Below are 26,926 nucleotides of genomic sequence, written 5' to 3'. Positions count from 1 at the left end.
TGAAGGAAATCAATTACTCACCTTTTAGTAACCTTTATATTTGGATAACATACTTGCCTTTAGAAAGAACTGACAGGTTATAAAAAAAACCCCTGAGATGCTGACCTGCAGTGCTGTCTAGCTTCATGCCAATAAGGCATTATCTTCCAACACTACCTCATGAATTGGAGACACACAGAAAATCAATTTGGACAGCAGAAGACTTGGACTTGTAGAATTCCATTTGCTGTCAGTAAGAAACTATTACCTTATATACAATGATACCTAGAGATTTCAGAGAGAAAGTTTCAAGGCAATTGAAATAAATTTTTAACATTTTATTGATGAACAGCAGAAAATGCCGCTTTTGTTTATCATACTGCTGGATGTAATATCAATTTGTAGATGTGTAAATTAACTTTTGCACGTTTCCAGCATAATAGCTGCTGTTCTGAAAATAACTCAGGCGTATGGTCTCACAGTCATGGGCATCACCCTGAGAAAGACTGAGGATACAGAGCAGTGTGGTAGGAGCAGCAGAGGGATCTGAGGACTGTAAATCCAACTACAGCCACAGGGTAAATTGTTAGCGGCTATTTTGTCCTGAGCCATCTGTTGCCTTGACTACACTGCCAGCTTAAAGATAGCTGGAGTATGTCCATACAAGCTACACAAAACGATAACTTCTGTGCTCTTTGAAAAGAGCAGGATCCAACTTACATTATATACTAAGAATTACAGATGGCCTTTTAATACATCTTTCTTCCCAGGAACAAGTTTTGTCACCAGGGAACACACAATGCCCTTTGACCTGTATAACCAGAGGCTCAGTAAACTTCTGTTCCATATCCTGGCGGGCACATCCTGTAGTATTTTCTTCAAATGTTATTCCTATATCTGTATTGCCAGTAACTTATCAGAGCCCATGAATATTGCTGTTCATATCCGCTGTTAGCCATCTATGTGATCAGTGCCTTTCTTTAGAGTAGATGGTGCTCTATAATAGGATATATATGTATGTATAATTATTTTCAGTTGACAAGTGGCCTTGTAATGGAATGAATTACAGATCCGTAGGCGAAGATTTGAAATGGTGCTCCACAGACTGCTTTCCATCTTCTAGAACTTTGGAAATGCGCTGCAAAAAAAGAGGAACAGAGTGCCACATGTTAACATGCCACATGACTACTGTATTGGATTCAGTAATATGTATATTAATTACTAGCTTGTGGCCTTAAGCTGTGGCTAGAGGAAAAAAGACATTGACCAAATCCTGGACATTGTGAATTAATTTCTCTATCCCACAAAACCATGAACCTGTATTTAAACCTGTCCACACAATTCCAGTCATGCTGTGAAGCACTGTACAAATGGATTTTTAGCTTTATTCAGTTCTTTTTCAGACTTGTAAAAAAAGGACATTTTGTCCTCCTTATTTTATATGCTATTTAGGTTTAAATGTGAGTGGATGAGATTATGCTGAAAAGCTGTTACTCCTGGGTCTGAAAAGAACAAGTATGTGATAAATTGAATATAAGGGAAATCCTACAGACTTCAAATTAATAGGTTATTCTTGTTCCTACCAGAAAAACACGATTATGAACACATCTAAATGCAGATTTTCCTAAATGTTGCTCTGTGGTCCCTGAAGGCACTATCTATATTTTTAAAAAGACTGCAGAAACTAATGGATGAAAATGAAACCTATTCACCAGAAAAAATAAACAAAATTTTTTTAAAAATAAACCTTTGCTTTGAAAGATCAGCGAAGAGTTGATATGTAAAATATTACAAGTGTCACAGAATGCTTATGCAGTATGCATATCAGTAGCTACCCGCATCTGCATTAAATGTCACCCTCCCACTACCTGAAAAAATAGGAAAACTTTAAAACTTTTAAATCTCCATGTCTGCACTGAATATACATTTTTTGCTTTCAAACACTACATTAAATTCATTACTTTTAATCTTGTGAAATTTCCAACTGAAATCAGTGAAAGGTTTCCTACTCTAAAGGAAGGCAACCTGTTTTAAGCAACATTAATGACTCCAGTGTAAGCCAATTTCTACTTTCAAATAAGCATCTTTGATATCAGAAATTGACTCACACTGTGCATGTTTTGCCATATATGCTATGCTTACCTTACTCCGATGCTAGTGCTAACTACCCAATGTAATTAAATCGAACATGAAATAATTGCTTTCCTCTTTTGCTAATAAATGTTATATAAAGCAAATCAGAGAAAATCAGTAGGTCAGATGAGACCTCTTGTGGTACATATGCAGAACTGCACATCTAAGCCTGCCTTTTAAACACAGATGTACATCCATACTCCAGAAAGCACAGCCAGAGGCAAATTTTTGCTTCCCCAAAAGAGCTTCCACTTCTCTCTCTGACGAGAGAAATAAGAAAAAAAAAAAAAAGTAAGAGTTTGACTTATGATCTTATGGTATTTTAAAATTACATAATTTTCAGAGCATAGAATTTTTGAAGAGGTAACACTTTCTTTTTTCCCATAAACACACAGAACTTACCATTGTTTTAAATAACTGGTTCACTTTCTTTTTTTTGAAGGTCTTCTTGTCACCATCTGAGGTGGAAGGAAACACTGGTTGACTCAACCTATGTGATGCAATTGTTTCATCAGGTGCCACAGGGCTGATGGACAGAGTTAATCCTTAAAATAGAAACATATTGGTTGCACACAAAAAAACAAAAAAAAGAGAGTCAGAGTATAAGATAAAGCAGAATTCAAAATAATTAACTACTGCAATTACTAGAAAGAAATGCAACATTTTAAATCTAACTATATCCTTAGAATACAAAAATAAGTAATGTGGAAGCACTAAACTTGATTACATTGAAACTGAATGGTGAAAAAAATGAACCAATCTGGTCAAAGAAGAAAAAAATAGATAAATACTTGAAAAAGAAGTGGGCCATGGCAGTCTGTTGTGTTGTGCTAAATGTCTGTTACAGGCATCTGGAAAGATAGGGACAGTGAGAGGGATAGGTGAAGTGCAGGCTAAGAAATGGGATGTGCTATGGAAGAAGTGGGTGGTAAAGGATATTGAAATAGGGCATATTTTCTCTATACACCCTGGCCTAGAGATGAGTTACACTTTCTCCTGCTCTATCATGCAACTGTCAGTCTTTCTAGTGGGCAGTTATCTTGTTTCCCCTTCCTCTTGCTGTGAGGGAGCCTTATGAGATTCCTCTCTAACATCAAAAGCAGAAGTTGAAACCCTACTATGGGGCAACCTTTGGGGATATTCATCTGCCAAAGCAAAATACAGAGCACTCCTTCCTGTTTCAAACACTGCCCTCAGCTGTGAGGACAGACTGCAGAAGCCTTTGCTTCTGCAAGTGAGACCCTACAAAGCACAGAAGATGAATAAACCTTGCCTGTTTCAAGGCAGGGCGAATGCTCATACTATACAAGGAAGCAAAATTCAGAGCTCCAGAAGTAACACTTTCAGAATTTGCATGCTAGCACTAGGCAGCACAGTGTTATCAAGCAGTAGTAGCAGTCCAGCCCCACATGCACAATACACATTTAAATTGTAATCTTTGTCTCAGAGGCACGGAGCCACATAGGGTGAGCTACCTGCTCTGCTTGGAGCAAACCCTTTATTGCTATGTTTTCTTAACATAGCAATAAAGAAGTGCAGAACTCTCATCTTACTTTAAGCAGCTTACCTGGGATAGTTGGCATGGAACGACTGACAGAACTCATCTGCTTGAGGACAGATGTTTTCTGAGGTGCCACTACATGTTCTGAGAGGTTGGTGTCACTCATGAACTCATATTTCCTTGACAGCTGTTTAATTAAAAAAAAAAATAATGCCATTAAGATGAACTGAGATATGAGCAACAAAGGTCTAAGCAAAATAATATTTTGTTTAATAAAAGCATAAAAGAAAACAATTAATAAACAAACTATCATGCGTAACCCAAGTTCTTTATGGGATTGTTTGCTGAGTAAACAATAAAAGTAACTAGAAGCAGTAGAATTGGGTCCACATATAATATTAAACACTAGCTAAAAACACGTAACAATTTTGCGGATCATTTATAGTTAGATAAATACTTCTCATTCCACATAGAAAAAACATTACTCTAAAAAAGCTAGCTAGAAGAGATTCTGTAATCTGGAACTGTAGGATGGTATTCCTATGACATCTTTAGAATAATACCATCAGCCAGCTCTGACTGTGATCTGCAAAGTAAAATTAAGTTTTGAAAATGTTTTTCCTATTGCATTACCATAGCCAGCTCGGCTGCTGCGAGGCTTGTCACTATTTTTCTGAAGCAAAAGAAAATCCTGTAACTCAATATGTAGTGAGATTCCCACAGTTTGGTGTATGTGTTATCTAATTTAATCAAAAGACAAAGCTGTTGCTTGTTTTTGTCTATTAATGCTTCTCAGAAAATGACTGTGCTTTATACCTCTCTCTTGTACAAGGACACGTAGTATAAAACAATTGTAATCCTCCATAAGTTTCTCCTTGTTTCCCAAAAGAATCTTAGCTTTCTACTGAATTCACTTTGCCTTTGACAATTCCTCCAAAAATTTTTGATCAAATGAGTTATGCTCTCTCCACGTACTTCAACAATCTGTTCTTGCCTGACATTTTAATTTAGATGGGGCTTTTGTATCAAGAGAATATCTTTAATTTTTTTTTAATTATTTCTTTTTATACTAAAAGAAGAAAAGTCTCCTGAGAATTAAACTACCAAAAAAAGGTCACAACATAAGTTATATAAGTCATTCTAATGATCTAGCAGTGCAATAAAAGCACTCAGATGATCTATGGAGTGAGAGATGCCAGTGCTTCCAAACTTCAGTTTAGCACCATTAAGGAACACTGTTTGCAATCTTGCAATTTTCTAACAGCTGCATGTTCCATAACAAGGTACAAAACATACAGGGCTCATCACTTTTGAAATAGCCCTGACTGCAAGGAGCTGCCATGAAATGTCAGCACAGTCAATTGCCTCTCCACAGGAAATGTAGCTTAACCCTCCCAATATAGTACTCCATTTTAAGCTAACCAAGCTTCAGAATTTGCAACTTCAGGGCTATATTATCTGTCATCATAAGCAAGTAGGGATGTCCTGATTTTTCCATTGATTTGTTTCCTGCTCAGCATCTTGCAGGTTTCATTCATGGCAGGGCAGATCATCTCTGCATCCTGCATATTTCTCTTTACGACAGGTAGACTTCTGTGTGATATATTTTTCTTTTCCTAAGCAAAGGAGTAATATCTTCTTCTTTATGGATTATAAAATACTACTCTAAATCAGTAACATACACATTTCATGTCAGAGACAGAAGTATCAGGTGCTGTCTTCTCATCAGCAAACACCACACTGCTTCTTTTTGTTCTTTTTTTGGACCTTCTCATCTTTACTTCAGGGTGAGGATTAATTTGCAGAGCAGTCTCCTCTGATTCTGCTTTTACTTGCTTTGGTAGCACTACTTCCAGATCAAAGCTGCAGGAGCAAAAGAGAAAAGTACAAGTTGCTGAGTGATATTTTAAAAGCCACTGGTATTCTGATTTCATTTCCCCATGAAATATAAATGCAGGTCATCCTTTCCTTTGACTTTCTATGCAGCCTTGCGAACTATTGACAAAAAGTACATGATGTGCTTCAGCTGGCAACTGTAGATACAAATAAGATGCCTTCAGGAGGTATGATGTCATCTTAAAATGTTGCAAAGAATGTAAAATATTAACATGAGTGCAAATCTCTTTTTAAAGATCTGTGCATTAGCTTAAGAACTCCTAAACTAAACAGAGTTAGAGCTCATATGGCAAGTTTATGTGCGGTGATGATGGTGCTGAAAGCAAGACATGCTATTTTGGTTGTTGAAAACAGTGGAACAGAGTATTACTATTTATTGTGATGTTTTAAATGCATCCTCCTATTTATTTCATCATATTGGACAACAACGCACACACCCAGTGACAAAAAAAAAATCCCCCTCCTCTCTTCCTCTCATTTTTATAGTTTAAAAATTGGGCTATTTTTCACTTAAAACAAAAAACAAATGTGAAATTGGTCCTGGCTTTACTCCCAATAGGCTGATGTAATTAGCCTATTGAACATGGGGCTGAACTTATTTTACAACATCAAAATTGATAAATCAAGTAGTATGGTGAATTTGTTGACCTGTGCTTCCTAGAAACAAATTAGCATCATAAGAATTAAAAATAGGTGCATGATTCAGCTGCTTAAGTGTAGTTCTATGTGCCCAAAGGATAATTTATAAAGTGATCAAAACAACTTGTGGATGAAAAAGTTAATCAATACACCTATAACTGTTCTCTCAAACTTAAAAGTCTTTATGCTTCCCAGTGCTGCAGTTAAGAAAGCGTATTAGGCAAAGCATTTTACATTACCACAGGCTTTATTAAAATGTTGCACCTCCTTACTTGTAAGTTTGTAAAGGTTGTCCTCTTCCTCGCTAATTTTTACAAGCAAAAAGATGCTATTTAAGTTAAAAGCTGTATAAAAAGAAACTTGCAAAAACCGCAGATCTCTGTATTTTTTTGAAATGTCATTTAAATTTTAGAATACTTGTTTCCTGAAAATGAAATGCCACTTTTTTCAGTGAGAGTTGAGTATATTTTGTCTATTAAGGTTGAAATACTGTAGCTTGAAGCCTGGAGGAAGTGATAGCTACAGTTAAAAATAATTTTGGCATAGTCTGAAGAGACTGCTAGTGGTCTTTATACTTGAATGCCTTTTTTTTTTTTTTTAATCTTTTTGTTTCATCCCATACAACTGGTTAAAAACCAGGATTGAAAGAAAATTTATATTGTATTCATAACCAACCTTTCTGAAGCAGTTTTGTTTGGAGTACTGCAGTCTGAATTCATGGAAGTCAGTGAAATAACTGATAACTGACGATAGGATCTCAGCATTGATCTTGGCCGTCCTACTCTCTTGTCATCAAAATCTGGCTACAGGATGGAAAAGAGAAACATTTTCTATCAAACAACTTTGTGTGAACTTCATTTCGTCCCTTTTCACTAGGTCTTGAAGATAACACAGGTGTTTTAACATTTGGCTACCATTAGTTACTCTGATTGTTTCTTCTGTCTGGCTACAGCCTAAGACCTCTCAAACTCAATGTTACAGTGAGTAGCTAAATAAACCACAATTGACATAATTAACTATATGTTTGAAAAAGAAATTAAGAGAAACAGTGTCTGCTGATCTTACTTTGAACAGACCTGGGGCACGCCACTGAAGTACTTGCTTGGGCAAATAGATTTAGTTAGTCCTCGCTCAAAGACACTTATCATGCTCCGTCTTCAATACAACAGGTTCTGCCATCTCTATAGGTTAATCTAGCCTTTTTTAGTTATAAGTTTGCAAACATTGGACAAAATTCATATTTCCCTAATAGCCAGACAGGAAGAGCAGGAGGATTCTCCAGGGCATAATGTATCCATATTGCACAAAGCCATATATGCTGCACAATCTCTCTCTGCAAAGCTTGAAGTTGGTATGTTCTGCAGTGGAAGGAGGAAAAGTAGATATCACTCCAAATCTTCTTGAAGAAGATTTAGCTATCATATTGGAAATATTCAGCTTAATGTTGATGGTTATTTAGGCTTTGCAGCCTGGTACAAAGTTAACTGAAATATTCTAACTTATTTCCAAATGCTTTCCTGTTACTCTTGTTAATAAGGTAGAGACAAGGATCACATTTCTTGGCTAATTCTAGAACTGTTTTCTTTCTTTAGAGATGACTTCTGGGATCTAAAATTGTAGAGTGCAGTTAGCTCTTCTCTCTTTTTCTGTTCAAATATTTCCTGGGATGAGCATGCCTCCCCCTAGTTAGCTCATCACAGCGTCATGATATGAGGCAGGTTTTTGAGAATTTCATGGTGCATGCATGCCATAAACTACTTTTCCAGCCTACTTCAATTTCTATCCTACAAACAGGATGTGAACAACTTTTAAAAAACATTTCATATAAAATGTTTTTTAAACAGGGTTTTAAAAAGGGTTTTGTTCTGATTATACAGAAGATATTAAAAATTTATGTGTAATTTCATATGCCAAATTCCCAAATAGTTTGTTTCTCTCACTAAGACTCTGATGTCTAGCAGAAGATTTGGAAACATTTGTAGTTTCAAGAATTATTTTCAAGTGTTTTGCAGAGTTTACATGCAATGAGTTTACATGCTGCTTATCCTTTGAATGGCCAGAATCTTGTGATAAAGACACAATATCTGCATAACTTTTTTTTTTTTCTTTTCTTTTAATAAAAAAGCTCAGGCCAGCCACCAGGGAGAGTCAGACATAATAAAATGGCAGTGGTGCCACTCACAAAGTACATTCTCTGCTCTTGCAAAATTTTAAATAGGTTGCTTTTTTAAAGTGCTGATCTGTAAGAGTGCTGAAGGGTTCAAACATCAGGAAAGATTGGTAATTGTGGATTAAAGTCTCTCTATTATTCCAAGGATGGTGGCATGGGAGTGAAAATAAGAAACACATTCTGAGATAAATATACAAAATTTTCATCATATAGGTGTGTAACACAGCACAATATCCAAAATTTACATTAGAAACTTGCTACTTTTTCCCCTGTAACAGAAGAAATAAATCCTCTTATAAAATCATCAATGCTGAAAGCAACAGCATAAAATAATTGCCAAAGCAACTGGTATTTAATCACAAAAGCCAGCCAACAACATTCTTGCTAGCCTGCACAAGCTCACCTAGACTATTTATTCGAGAATTGTCTGGAGAGCTTGTGTTTAGAAGTTATCCTTCAATTCCCATATATTTCAGTTTGGTCTCAACTAATATTTATAATACTATACACATCATAGGTTTTACTTCACAACACAGCTGGAAGTGGCTAGCACAGGGAGACATCAGTTGCAGATCAAAGCCCTAAACCACTAAGAAAAATTACAAAGAGGAGAAACATGAGAATTTGCTTTTACTTCCTTAATAAGGCAGAAAAGAATTGCAATTTTAATAGATGTAATAAAATACTCCACATCTTCCAGAATGAGGAATATTTGATACGTCCAAGAATTTAATCAACTCTGACTATAAAACTCAGGTCCTACTACCTTCAGATCACAACAAAACCCACAAGCAACAAAAGTTTAGTATGTGTTTTTGTTTAGAAGAACAGTGTATTAAGTAAAGAGAAATTGCAAGAAGAGGTTAAAAAGGAGAGCAATACCAATTCTCTGGCTCCATATTGTTTTTCCACTTTAACTTTTAAATGCTTGAAACATTCCTCCATACGGTCATGGAAAGGACGAAGATTATCAGAAACTCTTCTTTCATGAATTTTAATTCCAGCCCCAAGGAAAGGTATCTTGAAGAGGGAAAAAAGGAAGAAAAAAAGTGAGAATATTAAACTGGGTCTGACAACCCCTCTAGCTCCATTTGAAGTATCTGCTAAGTCAACTGCAAAACTCTTACTGGGATTGGCAGATGGATTTGTCAGTTGATCTCAGCTTTTAGCAGCAACTACAAGATGGAAAGGGCTCTTGAAAAATGGGCTTGCTCAGTAAATTTTTGAAGAATGGTGGCTGCCTCATAGTGTTTGTTTTCTCTCTTCTATGTATTTTAATGTTAATCCCTCATGAGATTAAACACACCATGTGAGAGTTTAAAAAATTCTTAGACTACTAGCCCACCTGCTTATGAAGGTGCCTGCCATAGTTTACAAGAAAGGAGGTAGGGATGAAAAAATATCCAAGTGGATTCCAGGCAGGTGGTTTCAAACTCTTCTATTTCAAAATGGAGGATTAAGTGACTGGGAAAGGTTTAAATCAGTCTACTGGGGGCTTAATCATGTGATCACTTTGACAATTGCTGCAGCAATTTGATATGTTAATGCCTGGTTACTGAAGATGACTTCTTCCTTTCTCCTCAATTTTACTCTGCAGACTTCCTCTGTACTCCCCACATCTCGAGAAAAATTCAGTGAGACAACGCTTCAATACAAAAGTTAACAACTTCAAGCCACGAACAGAGGCAGCTTGCACTAACCAGGCTGACTTTGCCCAGTTTTACCCCTGTCCCCACCTTTCTTATAAGCCCCCTTTAAGTACTGAAAGGCGACAATAAGGTCTCCCCGGAGCCTTCTCTTCTCCAGGCTGAACAACCCCAAATCTCTCAGCCTTCCCTCACAGGAGAGGTGTTCCATCCCTCTGATCATTTTTGTGGCTCTCCTCTGGACCTGCTCCAACAGCTCCATGTCTTTCCTGTGTTCAGGACTCCAGAGCTGGACACAGTACTCCAGGTGGGGACTCATGAGAGCAGGGTAGAGGGGCAGAATCACCTCCCTTGACCTGCTGACTATGCTTCTTTTGATGCAGCCCAGGATCCTGTAGCCCTCTCACAAGGATGGCATAAGATTAAATCAATGACAAAGAATTTTTTAGTGAGTTAGTACAAAGAATGAGACATGGAACATGATGAGAGATATCTTGAGACATTCACTTCTGATAGTAAAATTCCAGATTAACTCACACTATTTCATAACATCCCTCTTGAAAGGGAGATCACTATATTATGCCTTGTTATAGCAATTCCTATGCCCATTTATTTATACAGAAAACAGTTCTTTCTCACTTAAGTCACCTACATTTCAGAGGACTTAGCAGTTAGTCATTTCTTATCAAACTATCTATGTGCAAACATGTAAGTCTCTTCTCTCATAATCATTCAGTTTGCCATATATTGATGGCAATAATTTCTATTTGGACTAGATAATGCAAATAGGATTGATAATTTTTGAGGTCATGTTTTTCTTCCCTCCATTATCATAACAAATGCTTAGGTCAATGAAAAGAGCCATTTTCCCGTGAATCTCAGCAAAAATAATTTTTTTGCTGCTACCACCTCCCGTAGGTACATTTTCCTCTTTGAGGACAAAAGGGTTCTGCAGGTTATCATATGTACACTATATATAAAATAATATAATAATGAATAAAAAACCCCAAAAATCTTGGTGCTGCTAGTATAGGGAGATATTCGGTTTTCCTCTGGAGATATAGCTTAAAAATATTTACTAATGGTCTTCCATGCTATTTGTCACACAAAAGACACGTAGCACCAATCTTGAAGGGTCACTGAGCATGAAAATAACTCCTGTGAGCAACTAGCATTCCATTAAGGTTTCTAAAGCAAAAAACCCCCTTACAAACAAAAAACAAGAACAAATACCCACCTCTAGGAAACAGTTATTTCCCAAGAAAATTTCTGACATTTGCAAATGCTTGTTTTCCCAGCAATTCATGAAGTCCTTATGAATTTTGTCATGCTCTCAGTTTTGTCTCCAGGAATACAACCTGAGTTTGAAATACTGGCCCTTTTAACCATAAATGTAGCCCACTATATGTGGCTTTTGATAAACCATTTCAAATGATGTGTTCTACAAAGTACTTTTCCGGCCTACTGCTTTCCCTAGGACGTAAGGAGATATATGGGTAATTCCCCCAATTCTGGTAGCATTTCATCTAACTCTTAATGGACACTATAATGATGATACTCTTCAGGAAATACAATGTGATTTTTGTAATTAAGCCATTTGTCCAGATTTTAAAAAACCTGAAGGACAGGATTGCTTAGATCCCCAAGAATGTTTTATCAATCACATGCCACATCAGAGGGTGAGGAATTATTGCTATGCTGTTTCGTCAGTGATCTTAGTGGGTTACTAATGGAATACACGCTTCCTGTTAGGCACATTAAAATTGAAGGTATTGAAGTCCTTTTTTCCTACTTAAGGGAAAATATTAATATCTACATAGGATAATAAATAGATAGTCCTTTTACAGCTATACCTACTCTGAAACAGAAGGTTTAGTCTGAAAGAGAATATTTTACTATGAGTCCCTTTTTAAAAAAATACTATGATTTCATCACAAAACTAGGCAGGAAGTTTGTAACAAGAATCTTCTCATTCTTCTACCCCTCCCTGCTTTGGGGAAACAGTAAAAACAAAGAAACACCGCCCCCCCCCCCCGAAAAAAACCCAAAAAAACAAACAAAAACAACCCAAACAAAACACCACCAAAACCTGGTAAAAATGACACAATCATCTAAATGCTATGTTCTCTGCTAGAAAGGAACAGAAGAAAGGAATAGCTGATGAAGCCTCAGATGACTGCTGTCTCTAAGAAGTTACCTGCCAAGCAATTAGATCTTTGAGTCTGTTCAGCTTTTCTTGATCCTCTGGATGGTCTCTGATATATTCTTCTGTAAAGAAAGCCTTAGACAAAAAAAAAAAAAAATAAAATCAGTCCATCATTTTGACAGGTAAAGAAATCAATGGTTATTCCATTGACTCCAGCTGGTGACCATAATATTGGTCATCAAATAAGAGAGACATACGCATGCTCCTTAACCAGATGCTGCTAGTGATAATTCCTTATTATAACAGTTGAGAACTGAGGTGCTCTTTTTTGTTAAAATATATTCAGTCTTTATCCAACACTTCTGAGTTTGGGACCCTTACTATGAAACCCAATTATTGTTGGTTTTATTAAGCTTGCACTGAAACTAAAAAGGCACAAATTTGGAGTATCATGATTTACATTGACAAATGATCATTTAGTAGGGTAAGTACCCTGCTTACTGACATTAGCCAGTGTTATACAATAAAGAAATTGACCTCTCTCATAGATGAACAGAGCCAGATATTGCATACACACTGCCATTTGCTGCCCAAAGATTTTCTCTCCCAGGTACAAAAGAAGAATGTAGCTATTTGTCCATGACTCCCAAATATCTAAACAAATGATACTTTAGGACTAACATAGCATAAGTCATACTCCTCCAGAATATGCCATGCTTACCACATATAATTTATGTGCGTACATGTATACATATATAGATATATGGCATCTTTTCAGCACTATCCGAGTCTATCTGATATGCTGAGCCTACTGAGCACAGCACATGCTTTTCATCAGGAAACGGCAGGCAGAAATAATAGAGCTCCATAGCTGTGGGGTAACCCTGCATTCATTTTCATTCAAAACTTTAATAATTAATAATTTAGAATTTAAATTTATATGAGTTTTTAACATTCCTGCTTTCTCTCCTACTCTGCCTTCATAAGGTGGCCTTAGGGACAAATTTTCTACACTTCAGTTCCTGAAGACATTCCATTTTCCATGTATTGCCAGAACAGTTTTTATCTGTATTCCCATTTTTTAAGAACAAAACCTGCTATGCAGAATGACTGCAGTTACTGAGAAAACCTGATGATGGTTTAATTTCTAACCCACATCTAAATACTCCAGACCTACTGTAGGATAAACTTGATTCATTTACTCCAGACCAAACCTTTTGATGTGTGAGAGCCTACTTCATTACAAAGGGGGTATCTCGTCTCACATGTATATGAAAAAACCCTCATAACTGCAATTAATATTGAGCTTCAGTTATTCTAGTTTGCTAGTTTCTGCTTTCAAAGACAGATGTGACCAGGATATGAGGATCTCTTAATCGGTAGAGTTATGTCTTTCATATTGCCAGGCCACATTCCACTGCCACTTTGAACAAAGGATGTAGGAGAATTATGAAATAATATACCTAAATAAGTTTGCATTGACTTAAAAGCTCTTACCTTCTCATATTTAGCAAAGCCACCCATAACAGCTGGGTCAACAATTCCATTCAGAAGCATAGAAAGTGGATTAATAGGAAGGTTCTCATCACTCTGGTATTGGTTAATCATCATCAAAATTTTTTCATTTGTTGTGGACATAGTCTCAATAGCATTCTCTAAAGGACTAATAGTAGTCTATAAAGAAACAAAAGACTTCTAAGATTTATAAAGACATAAAAAGGTCTTTTTGGTTTTATAAAACTTCACGTATATGAATAATTCTTACAATTCAGCAAACCAACACAGATTTGTTCAATTATCTTAGGACTTGGTCCTGAAACTATAAATCTGATGTAAAATATATCGATTCCAGCAGTAGAAAGATAAAACATAAGTAATAATAGTTTTGTATGTATAAAAGTAAGTAAATAACAATAGCCTTGTCTGATAAATTGCAAACTATTTTGTACATGAGGATTCACACAGATACATGTTTTATGGGTTCTTAGCATGTTAATACACACCTGTGACATGGAGACAACCTCAAACCATCGTAAAATTCCAGGAAGTTTGTATGCTGTAACAAATGATGTTCTCTCAATCCACATAGACTATTAAAAAAACATAGCAGGGATAAAATTATACTTCAGGATTTAAACTTTAATCTTTTCTGCCTTCTGAAATGTCAGAGTGAAAAGAATGTAGATGGAAAGCATATGCACATTTTTGCATAAAAGGACACTGCAAAATGAATCTAGCACAGCAATTTGCACAAATCATTCTTCTGATTTCAGATTAGGTCATCTTCAGGCACTAAGCCTGTACAAAGCAGAGTAAAAAGAAAATTACCCTTGAATCTTTTAGTATCTATTCCTACTTTTGCCATTACAGATTGAATGACTGTAATTGAACGACTGAATGACAGATAGAATGACCTACTCTCACCTCTACCCAGATTATACTTCCTCCCTCCACTTTTGAAATGTATTTCTGCAATTAAAAGCAGTAATAGCCCTATAACAACTTGCCAGCATTCTTTCTTTTTTTTCCCTTTCTTTTTCCTCTTCTGAACAAGACTAGCTGTTAGTATTTTAAAATGCCACTAGTTCATTTACCTTACTGCTCCTTATTTTACCAATGTCAGCTCATCTAAACTGCCAGTACTGAGAAACATAATAATGAATGCAATGAAGATGTACTCTAAATATCCCAATTTCCACCAATGTAAAGTAAGTATGCATATTATCTATTATCATCAGCAATGAAAACATTAACGATTTAATTTTTGTAAAACCATTTCAAGGTATATTCATAAATGGTTTCAAAACTCTCCAGTTTGCAAAGGAAGCCAATGTGCATCATGGGTCTTGACAATACAGCGCAAAGCTGGGATGTCAGGGTAGATTTTGCATATGAAGCATTTAATTTAAGAGCAGGTAAGAAGCCCCTTACATGACACTGTTGACATTACTAATCAGCATACACATAACAGAAAGTGTACATTTTTGAAATAAATGGCTTTTCCCATCAGTATCCCAAGAGCACAGCTTTAGCCATAAATATTGGATGGTATGGTTCATGACAAACTGTAAAATATCAGATATCTGTAAAATTAAAATACAGAAACTTACCACATTTTTATGCACAACACTGAAAAATAATTTATCATGTTACATATTTCCTAGAGTATTTGAACAACTAAGACTATTTCTGAGCATTACACCATTATGCATGGGAATAAAAATGACATAGGTAGTACTCTAGTCTGTCAGGATTTCACAGGACTGATGAAAGCAGACAACACACACCTCTGATTGCCAAGCTGGCAGCTGACAAAAGTGTTGTAAACTACAAGAGGCAAACGATTTGATATTTACTACATGTCATCTTGTTTCATAATGAAAATCTGTACCAGAAAATGTTACTGCTTAACAGAAATGTGTTGAACATACTTAACTACATAATGTTTACCTGCAATTGAAACAGTGATGTATCATTAAGTAAGTACATAGGAGTAGTGCTGAAACAGATAAATATTGCGTTTATTTTTTTGAACCAGATCCTAAAGTTAGGGTGTCTGTAAAGAGTAATCTGATACTAAGAAAGGATCTAGATCAAAATTCAGTCACAGCTGCCAGAACTGCATCCATCACCCTGTCATTCATTTACTTACAGCAAATTCATTTTCAGGGTCAACAGATCCTTTTCTGACTGGTCTTGAATAGTGGAATCGGTGCACATTATTGGACTTATAAAAACTGAAAGATTTAAAAAAGACTGTTGTAAAATACAGAATTCAGAAATTTATGGATCTTATCATCACAGTGAAATACTTCTTTTTGAGTCAGTTGAGTTTTTAATTAAAAGCAAATTTACTGCTCAGAAAAAAAGCACTTTACTGAAAACTCAGGAGACAACTACTTTATCTATAAATCAGGGTCAACACACAGTATTTTACAAGTATTAAGCTTCAGCTTGTGACTGGGTGTAGTTTCCAGGTACAAAAATTCCAGAACTTCCAGATTAATGTTAAAACCTACAGAAGGTCTAGAAAAGATTTTTACTTTCCTGTATTCTTGCTGTGGCATGCACACTGCTTGCCTGCTTTATAATGGCATACAAAAGGAGTATATTTTGTTAAAAATAACTGTCTGAACAGAACGGATATATTCACCTGGATGGAAATGCATGTGATTTTTCATTCACGGCGCATGCCAAATCACGTCTAACAATTCTGCTCAAAATGCAGAACAATAGTTATTCAATAAACTAAACATTGGAAGCCATTAATAACAATTTGTTGTAATAGATAAGAAAATGTATAGAAATACTTATAGAGGGGGACATCAATATAAAGAATCTGTTGCAAATTCATGTTATGGTCTATTCTATTTAGCTAATGAAACTTTCTTAATCACTGTGAGCACATATTTCCACTAAATTTGTAACCACTTGGCTTTTAGCAGTGGCTAATTTGAAAGAATAGAGATTGCACAGTTTTGGCTAAGTATTTTGCAGTCCACAGAAAAAGATCTCCTTTTGGTTTTTAGTTTTTGTTTTAAAGATGAATTAAATTTAAAGCCACGTTAAGTATAATTTTGCAGAGCAAAAATATATCTCAGAAACATCTTACAGTAAAACCAAGCCATGTTTTGGAAGCCTGGAGAAAGAAAGAAATTGAGACACCCCAAACAGTTGAGCTAAGCAAACTTCTGGTATGTTATTCCATATGAACCTAGGATTTCTGATCCAAACTACTAAGATTATCCTCATCAATAAAGAAAAGAAAGTGGAAAATACTGCCACACTTGGTCAGATCACTTTATACAGTTCCATCTGAAAGGACAGATATTTTTGAGCTCTTTGATAGAATAACTGCATTGCCATCAATTACTGTAACTAACAAACACCCATAAAGTACACTCATAGAAATAAATCTCTAAGACCAGATGAAATCAGCAGTTTTATTGAATTCTTCAGCTGAGACAAACAATTACAGTCTTCCATATGACAAGAGATTGTACTTTATGTGGAGCACTTCGTTAAATAAAACTGTTAAAAGTTCAAAATGTGGCTGGCACTATTCTGAAATCTAGTCAAACAGGACCAGCTTTATAAGCTATCTTTCAGTTACTGATTTTAAAATGAATTCAAGTTGAAATTGGGACCACAGTTCATTTTTTTTTTTTTTTTTTTTTTTTAATCTTGTAGTACAAGACCTGTGCTTGTATCTGCTTTATTTATTTTGGTGTATGTGGGGAGGTGATTATTATTTTTCCACTCTGAATCAATTGCAATTTCTGTAAAGATTCTATAAAGAAGGCTGCAGACAAAGGTGACATCTGGTTTGAATCCAGCTGTGGAACAGTGAGAAATGACCTCAGCTGGTAAAAAGAAGCCTTCTGTCTTCAGTCTCTTTTTGGAAAATGACAATAGAAGTGTCATTAAAGGGTTTAGTCTGAGGGTTTTTTTGTTTAAGTGTGGAGGCATTGCAAAGCCTCTGTCGCATTAAAAATGCAGGTACGTCAGTTTACCTGGAGAAATTTTAACTTAAGATGCCCATTTTAACCAGTTTCAATTAGGGACATAGAGTTATACCTTGTGCTTTTACAAGGCACTGGCAAGAACAGGGAGAAAATATGGCCTGCCTTAACTGATGATGCTTGTACTTTTTGCTGTCCTTAAGTTACAAGCTAGCAAATACTATCTTGAAATTTTTCATTCAGGTGTTATTGATAAGCAATAGCTTTTATTGATGTGCTGGTTTTGGCTGGGAGTTAAATAGAGTTAATTTTCTTTATAGTAGCTAGTATGTGGCTATGTTTTATATTTGTGCTGAAAACAGTGTTGATAAGACACTGATGTTTTAGTTGTTGCTAAGTAATGTTTACACTAGCCAAGGACTTTTCAGCTTCCCATGCTCTGCCAGGTGCACAAGAAGCTGGGAGGGGACACAGCCAGGATAGTTGATCCAAACTGGCCAAAGGGCTATTCCATACCATATGACATCATGCTCAGTATATAAAGCTGGGGAAATAAGAAGGAAGGGGGAGATGCTTGGAGTGATGGCCTTTGTCTTCCCAAGTAACCATTACACATGATGGAGCCCTGCTTTCCTGGAGATGGCTGAACACCTGCCTGCCATGGGAAGTAGTGAATGAATACCTTGCTTCGCTTTGCTTGCGTGCACGGCTTTTGCTTTACCTATTAAATTGTCTTTATATCAAGCCACGAGTTTTCTCACTTTTACTCTTCTGATTCTCTCCCCCATCCCACTGGGGGGGGAGTGAGCGAGCAGCTGTGTGGTGCTTAGTTGCCAGCTGGGGTTAAACCACAACAATTGACCATGTTTGCAAACATATAAATCATTGAATGGATTCATAAATCATGAATGAATCATTGAATAAATCATTGAATGACCTTTAAAGGTCATCTAGTTCCACCCCCCCTGCCATGGGCAGGGACATCTTGCACTAGATCAGGTTGCTCAGAGCCCCATCCAACCTGGCCTTGAACACTTGCAGGGATGGGGCATCTACCACCTCTCTGGACACCCTGTTCCAGTGTCTCAGCAGCCTCATAGTAAAGAATTTCTTCCTTATATCCAATCTAAATCTGACCTCTTTCAGTTTGAAACCATTGCCTCCCATTGTGTCACTACAGGCCTTGGTAAAAAGTCTCTCTCCATCTTTCTCACATAATACCCCTTTATATATTGATGGATTTGGAGCCAAAAATCTCACAAGCCTGAAGTCAGCCAATATTCCAGTAGGTACCGTATGTATTTTGGCATCAACTATTAGAATGAACCATCACTTTTCACACATGTAGTCAGAACACTTAATTAGGAAAATATAATAAATTCAACCTGTTCTACAATGGATTAGGAGTTTGGAAATATTAGTCAGTCTGTTCTCAAAATACTTTGGACAATTCATTTCCTTTATTCCTTTACAAAATCTTGACCATAGTACCAATGGAAACCATTTTGCCACCATGTCTTTTGCACCTGGCAAGGTGAGTCATAACAAGATTCTGGTGTACAAGAGCCTTCAACTCAACCATTCTCATATTACCAATCACCTCTAAGACCCCCCTCTCCAACAGTTGTCTAAGAAGCTGTGTTGAAAACTCAATAACTTGAACTCAAAGCATGGATTCTACCTCCCCACCCTGTAACTATATGCTATTCCTTAAGTGGTAGATGGGTAGATGTTCTTTCATGAAATTGCTAGGGAATACTAAATTGTCAGTAAACTAAGACAATAGAAGCGCTAAGATTCATTGGCAAATGACTGAGTTCACAAAATAATGGTCGTCAGTTTAGGAATATGGACTGACTTTCATTATATTATCTATTACAGAAATTCACTTACTTCATAATTTGATCAGGTACTGCCTTATTTTTGAATCTAGGTTGCTCCTCCAGGACTGGTTGCACTGTAAAACACTGGATATCTGAAATCGTGAAAGTTAAGGGCATGTTATTAACTGTGAGTATGAAATATTGTAGGCTGTGGGGGAAATAAAAATAAAAATAATAAGGAAAATTATTTTTTTTTCCTTATTATTATAAGACTTTTCACTTTCCTGGTGAAAAGTCTGCAAAGTTCAGGGGTTCATTTGTGGAGCTTTTTTGGCCAAAAAAGGAAAAATATGCCAGTAGTAACCAATGAATATTTATTTATATTAATTTTGAACTGCATATTTTTATTATTTACTGAGCTTGAATATATGTAGCTGAATTTATCACACTGAATCATTCATTAAATTTTAAAGCCCAGTCAACTTACAAAAATAACATCAACAACATCTGATGTTAACAGTTTCACTATTTAGCTTTAGGCATGCATAATGTCATGACATTTAGCATTTCATCTTTGAAATCTGTAATTGAGCAGCCCTTTTACTTGAGATTTCCTTTTTCTATGGAAGTGTTATTTTTTGATCGGAATACTGTATTTGTAAGTAAATATGTCATATTCTTAGATATTTCAGTATATTTGAAACTCATTCCCTCTGGTTAGATTCCATAGCTTTTTCTTAAGTGCATAAGTGGCGCATATCTCCTGTTAGGTGCAAAAAGACTTGAGCAAATTCTACTTTAAGAAAGGACTGAAGCATATGATCTCAAAAAAAAAAAAATTAGTTAAGACACAAGGCAGACTTATGAGAGCTTGGCTCTCAAGCTTAATGTACTATTTTAGACAAGCCTGTAATACTCTCTGCTTCAGTCCCAACAGTGTGAAAAGAAAGCAGTATTCCTTTTCGCCTCTAGCAGGTTCCATCAGAATACTCAAGAGAGCATGTGAAGTGTTACAACATTACCTTGAAAATTAATAAAGGAAAATCAAGACGTGAAAAAAAAAAGTGATACAATGAGGTGATCTCATATCTGCTCAGCCAGTAATGATTTAACTCAGAACATGAAGAAAAAGATAATGTTTGCAAGCAACTGTTAGAGTACTTCTAAACAAGAATAATTTAGGGCATTCTAAAAGGTGGCTAACGATGTTTATGAGTTAATTTTCCTAGGAAAATTTCTGAGAGTGACATAAGGCATATTTATGTTGCCAAGAAATGCAGGTGATACCCAAGTGCAGTGCCAGTCAGAACAATGTTCAAGGAAGGAATTAATTTAATATCAAGACACAACAGCTAGGAAGGTGAGATAATAGACAATTTGCTGCTTTCAACTTGGCCAGTTCATGTGTTCATCACTGTTTTTGCCACTTGAAGAAAATAAAGATAAACCATGTATGAACTTGAACGAATTTTCTTCACTGAAATGGCTATCAAGCACTGGAACAGGCTGCCCAGGGAAGTGGTTGAGTCACCATCCCTGGAGGTATTTAAAAGACATGTAGACATGGCACTTAGGGACATGGTTTAGTGGTGGACTAGGTTTATGGTTGGACTCAATCTTAAGGGTCTTTTCCAACCTAAATGATTCTATGATTCTATGATGATTGAAAGAGACAGACTCCTTAGAATTGTGAGAAAAACAGGAGCAAACATCTTAGGGACAAACCATAGAAGACATGCAAGAGATAAGTAAAACTGCAAACTGAGCTGCCACATTAATAAACTTTCATCCTTTTTAGGAAATGATTGTTCCACCCAGATAAAATCTTGTTAAACACAAGGTTTCTCCAACCTGCCTTCATTCTGTAATCTCCCACGTGTTCAAGGATACATTGACCAGGAGAGTTTTTCACATCCTCTCCAGGTGCTGAGGTGGTGTTCATCTTCTCTGCACTGGGAAACTGACTCATGAGCTGTGCCTGGAAATCCTCTCTCCTTTCATATTCCTTCCCACGATAGATGAATACTTTGTTCTGCAAGGAATAAATAGCTGATTTCTTGGGCTATATGATGCTGAGGCAGAAGTTATAGATGCATGTTTATAAGTACAAAGACACAATGGGGTCTCCAAATTTTGGAACGAGTGTTACTGTTTTCTGAATATTAATGAAGTATAAAGCAAGACACCATTTTGACCAGGTGCTGGAATGCAGCACTGACTCTCCAGAAACCTTACTTTATGCTGTTAGACAGAATGAAGATAAACTGGCATCACCACTGAGGATGCTCCTGTAGAGCAGAATAATATCAGAATGGGAGGTAAGAAAAGTACTGAGATTCCGTTTCTTCTTGTCTGTCAAGTAAAAGGATTTGCTTTCAAATACATTCTGGGTCCAGGTTTCACAGGTTTCTAATACCAATATATAGGTTTCCTCTGCCTGCTCCTTCTCCTTGGTATTATGAAATGTCCTCATTTACATTACAGTCTAACCCCAAATGTGCTCATCTGTGGTTCAGTTTGCTTCATTTAACAGGATACTTCTATAATACCAGAAACAAAAGGTGTGTGCTTCATTTGGTGTAATATTAGCATATCATTTCACTATTTTTCCAATGTTTTCAAGGCAACTTTGGCCTTTAAAACTGGGAAAGAGAGATCTTTCATCGCTTTTCAAGTGTGAGGAAAGCTACCATATTAATTGTAGTATGTAAGAAAAGATTTTTTTCTCTACAAGAAAACATCAAATATTCAGGTTAGTTTTATGCTCTGAAGACATGCACTACTATGGTTAAAAGAAAGCAATGATCTTTTAAAAAACTAAAGTGAAAGCCAGTTATGCATTACTTCCTAAGTTTGTCAGGTTTCTTGAAAAACAGATCCTTTGGATTCTTGATTTCTCACACAGTAGTCAAAAATGGAGAAAAGTAAAGAAAACTGAGAGAGTAGATTCAGTGTATAGAGATCTGTTTAATGAAAACAGTTCAAACTTACCATAATTGTCCTAAGATATCAACTAGCTGTTACCATTCAGGAAAAAACTTAGAATAACACAAGACAGTTGGTATGAACATGTCAGCTCAATGCATATCAGAGATCAAAAAAGCAATCTGAACTTCAGTCATTATGAGGAAAACAGGAGAACAAAAGAAGAAATATCAGCATGACGCTGAACAAATTAATAGTGTATCCACATTTCAAATACTATGTACACTTCTTGCCCTACCATCTCATGAACTAGAAAATGGACGGCAAGGGAACCAGGATGTTAAAACACATGGAATGGTTGCTGTGGAAGCAATGTTTAAACAAACCAAGACTATAAGGAACAGTATGTCATGAACAGCATGAGGAAGGTGATTAAAGAATAACTGTTCAGTCTCTCTGTAAGAACTAGTGTAGAGAAATTATCAGATGACAAAAAACAGGCAACAGTAAATCTCCAGCACACACAGTTGTGTCCTGTGAGGCCACCAGTTCAGAAAGCAACTGGACAAATTCACCATAGAACAATCCATGAAAGACTAGGAAAAAAACCTGTCACCTCCAACCCAGGAAGCTGTTTATCAGATAAGTAGGAAATATATACCAGCTCAATATCACTGCACACCTGCTCTATATTATACTCTTCCCTACCCTACTTATCTATTATTTCCCACTGTTAAAGACACAATATTTGGCTATGGAGTGTATTGATCTGAAAAATATGCTGTTTCTACAATCGTAATGTATTTCAGTTGTAGCTGAGAAGCAATATAAATCTGAAATGCTTGTCAGTTCATTATAAGGTACACTAAAAATACCAAGCTCATGTGAAACAGAGTTTTCGATTTAATTTGAACACAAGTTAGTTAATGACATTCTGATAGTTATCAATAACCTGTGTGGGGGCTCATCTGAGAAAGATGTACCATAAGAGCTGCCCATACCAAATTACATCATATTGCTGCATTTGGCTCTCATATATCACCTTCACTACCTGATATATCTTCTAGTTTCCACAATCAAACTAAGAGAAAGAATCAACTTAGAAGCATCTGAAAACATTTCATGCATATTCTTACAAGTAACAATTCAGACTTTGACTACAGTCCTGCATCCAAGCAAAACTAAATCCATGGTAAATATCTCCAGAGACTCACTTGTGTTAGTAGAGTACACTCATATTTTTAGAAGCATATGAAAATAGATGAAAAAAGTAATAATTTAAACAGGTTTACCCTTAGAAATGTGGGGAATCCTTGTCCATAATACCCAACAGCAAAATAGTCTGGTTTAGGCCTCAGAATTTTCATGATGTTTTCATAGAACTTAGCTTGTTGAATCTGAAAGCAAAACCAACTGCAATTACTTCTGTTTGTTTGGTTTTTTTTTTCAATTTATTTTTTAGCCTCTACAGTAGTACTATGCTATGTACTACAGCTATCAGGGGAAATGCAAGAGCTATCAATTATCATTTGGTAAGCTATAGCAATAATCAGCATGCACATGCACATGACACTGCTGTGGTACATTAAACATTGTTTACATTTATATGCAAATATGATACATAGCTAAATGTGTATGGCTTCAATTTTAATTATTTGACTTCAGAATCAGGCTTACCTTTAATTCACTAGCGTGAAAAGAAAAAAAAGGAAACACCAAAGTCATACTTGGCACTTTACACTTTAACACTTAACTGATAACATTACTGAGATAATACATTTGGAAAAACTCCCTACCTACCTCAAATGTTTTCTGAGGTATGGATCAACTCAAACTTTTGCCCTAGCATCACGCTAAGGACACACACCATGTAAAGGGCTTAGAACAATGTCTTCCATAAAATACTAAGTGTGATTTAGGTTTACTATTTTTATTTCCTGTGTTATATCTATGAGACACGCAACACTGCAACTTAAATGGAATTGGCAAAAATAATTTTCTTTATCTTTTAGTTTATGATGAAAGCAGAATTTATTGGGAGGAAAAAAAGCTTTCTTTATACACAACACTGTTCAAGAACATCATGTTTTGATTCCCACGGTTTCTTTGTGGAAGATTCAGGGATATCTATTGAATGAGCCCTAAATATTTGTTAAAGATCATGCAAGTGTGGAATCTTGGAGGTGGAAAAGAAGAAGATATGTGGGGGAGGGGATTCTTATTAGATTAACTCAATTTTAATGAAAACAAATAATTGAACATTTAATCTTCCTTTAAAATCTTCCTTCTAGCCTTTGGACCTAGTTCTAATTCCTTGTGATATATTACTTCCCCAGTACCTGATTAGGACAGAATTCTTTAGGCTTGTTAAGATTCGAGTTCCTAAAATTTAAAGAAAAATTTCAGCAAAAAGATGTATCCAGGTGCTTTTTCTACCCTAAAACAGTGCAAAGGCCTCAAAAACCTCTTATATTTCTTTTATACATGGCCTTTAAATTGCACTAAGTGAGAACATGTTTATTTAATCTATAGAAGTTTCAAAATATCTCAATAAGCAGGTGTCCGTGCAACTTTAACAAACAATTCCTTATGAATCTCTACTTTACCACTGTATTGTTACAATAAAACATAGCAACTATTTACAAATGAATTAAAAATCAGTTGTAGACAACAAGCTCATAAGCTTCTCTATCATTTGGTAGCTCAAAAGTACTAATTCCTCTGACTGAAATAATTTGAAGACCTGTATATAATCTTACCAGGTTTTGACTTAGAAGTTCATAGTCAAAAACTTCCTTTTCATATTGCTCTGCAAGTTCTTTGCATAAAGATATGGCTTCTTCCCACATCTGCAATGCAACCATATATTCAAAAAGTAAATCCAGTACCAACAAACAAGTTTTTAATGTATCACTGTTTAACTACAGTTTTATTGATTATACTATCTTTAAATCGCAGTCATTTATTAACTGCACATTTAGAAGGGAAGACTCAACGCAATCATAAACTTTAGGAAAACAGATTAATGTAAAAATAAAAGTTTTTTATGGTTCATTATAGGAAGTGATAAGTAAACCTACTTTGTTCTTACAATAAGATTATAAAAAATCACCTAACCTTTCAGATACATTAAAAAAGAAGACTAAATCACTAAGGTGCATAACATCCAGAATATAGCCCAAGCATAGGAGCAGTGTATGAGGAGACTAACACCTGCCTCTCCTTAAAACAAACACAATTCATTTTACAAGAAATTCTGAAGCATACATAATTATAGGTAGCTTTGCATATGACAGCTCTCCTAGTCAGCTAAAAAATTACAAGACTTAAATTGCCACTTGCCCAGAGTAGCAGCTTGTTTCTTTCCACACAACTTAATAGCTACCTCCAAAAATTACTGTGAGGAATTACAGAGCTGCATTGGAAAGACTAGGACAGTTTTTCTCATCTGCTATAGGCACTTAATATATGCAGCACAAAAGCTATCTTAAAGCAGATAGAAACTCTATATCTTGAGGATATTTCTCAAATTCTGTCAGTCTTCTCATCTATTCAGAATAAAGGAGACAAAAGGGGTTTTCTGAGCATAATTCTCTACTGATGTAAGGACACTGCTTGTCACATGCATTATGGCCATTTTTTCATGGTGCCATGTAGTCCTAGGCTAGGTAGTCCTGAACCTGACAGCTGCATTCTTGCATTCCTCCTTTTGCCTTCCTGCAAACCTCCTCTGATGTATCTGAGGAGATGCTGAATGCTAGGTAGATCAGAAATCATGAGGATTTAATTATTCTGATACAGTGGGTGGGGACTGCTACATTGTAGTTATTTCAGATGCCAACAAAAAAACCTCAGAAGTTATAAATAGCACTGCATTTTCCTGCACAGTGCTGAAGCACCAAAAACTTTCTACCTTCTGAATTATAGGAGGGACTCTCGTGGGGGAGTTAAGCCTTTATTTTGCAAAAAGCAGTAATGAATTGCCTTCCCACTTCATACCTTTGGCTACAGCTGAACAAGACATAATGACTTAAAGGTCTTATTGGGTCATAAGATTCATTATCCAGCACTGCAGAATTTTTTCTTGCTTTCTAGTCTTTTGCTTTATTTCCAAAAATCTCAGCTCTACTGTCATTGTATTGACAGGCAATTTTATTAACAGATATTTTTAAAAAAGCTGAACTAAACCCAGGTACTAAACATCAAACTACTACATTTTAAGTTTGGGATGCAATTCTCAGACTTCTCTGAAACAAATATGTCCATTTTGAACTGTCTGGTTTTTTGGGAGATAATGAAATGCAATCTGTGTAGTTCACATTCTTTTCCTAGTAAAGGAAAGTACATTCAACATTTTTTATTATTATATTACTGCCTGACAGAGATGCTTGTGTCCAGTATAAACTTTAACCCTCTTTCTTTGTGAATGTGGTTATTGAAAGAATATGTTCATATAGAACAGATATACTCTGTGAATAAGCCTTCAGGACACAATTTTTACTTGACCCACATTTCAAAGAGGATTTCCTACACAAACGCTTTATACAGAACACATTCATTAAATACTACTACCCTAAGTAACACAGTAAAAAGAGATTTGGCAGGG

General features: G+C 35.9%; 1 protein-coding gene across 1 annotated transcript in view; it reads right to left on the bottom strand.

Annotated features, from left to right (window-relative positions):
- Nucleotides 1–700: 700 nt before the first annotated feature.
- DOCK2 (dedicator of cytokinesis 2) overlaps nt 701–26,926 on the bottom strand; it is a 203,530-nt gene continuing 177,304 nt past the window's right edge. Inside the window, exons 39-52 of the mRNA XM_072873065.1 lie at nt 25,080–25,169; nt 23,613–23,717; nt 21,286–21,427; nt 19,466–19,547; nt 15,763–15,847; nt 14,114–14,200; nt 13,608–13,784; nt 12,162–12,245; nt 9,201–9,338; nt 6,824–6,951; nt 5,296–5,476; nt 3,680–3,800; nt 2,515–2,657; nt 701–1,117 (exon numbers count right to left, since the gene is read on the bottom strand). Coding sequence (XP_072729166.1) covers nt 1,043–1,117; nt 2,515–2,657; nt 3,680–3,800; nt 5,296–5,476; nt 6,824–6,951; nt 9,201–9,338; nt 12,162–12,245; nt 13,608–13,784; nt 14,114–14,200; nt 15,763–15,847; nt 19,466–19,547; nt 21,286–21,427; nt 23,613–23,717; nt 25,080–25,169 — 1,638 coding nt within the window. The 3' untranslated portion in view covers nt 701–1,042. The remainder of the gene's footprint in view (nt 1,118–2,514; nt 2,658–3,679; nt 3,801–5,295; nt 5,477–6,823; nt 6,952–9,200; nt 9,339–12,161; nt 12,246–13,607; nt 13,785–14,113; nt 14,201–15,762; nt 15,848–19,465; nt 19,548–21,285; nt 21,428–23,612; nt 23,718–25,079; nt 25,170–26,926) is intronic.

Source organism: Ciconia boyciana, chromosome 9 (genome assembly GCF_034638445.1).
Source record: "Ciconia boyciana chromosome 9, ASM3463844v1, whole genome shotgun sequence".
NCBI classification, from domain to species: Eukaryota; Metazoa; Chordata; class Aves; order Ciconiiformes; family Ciconiidae; genus Ciconia; species Ciconia boyciana.
Note: the sequence above shows the minus strand (reverse complement) of the source record. Positions and strands in the feature narration are given on the sequence as shown.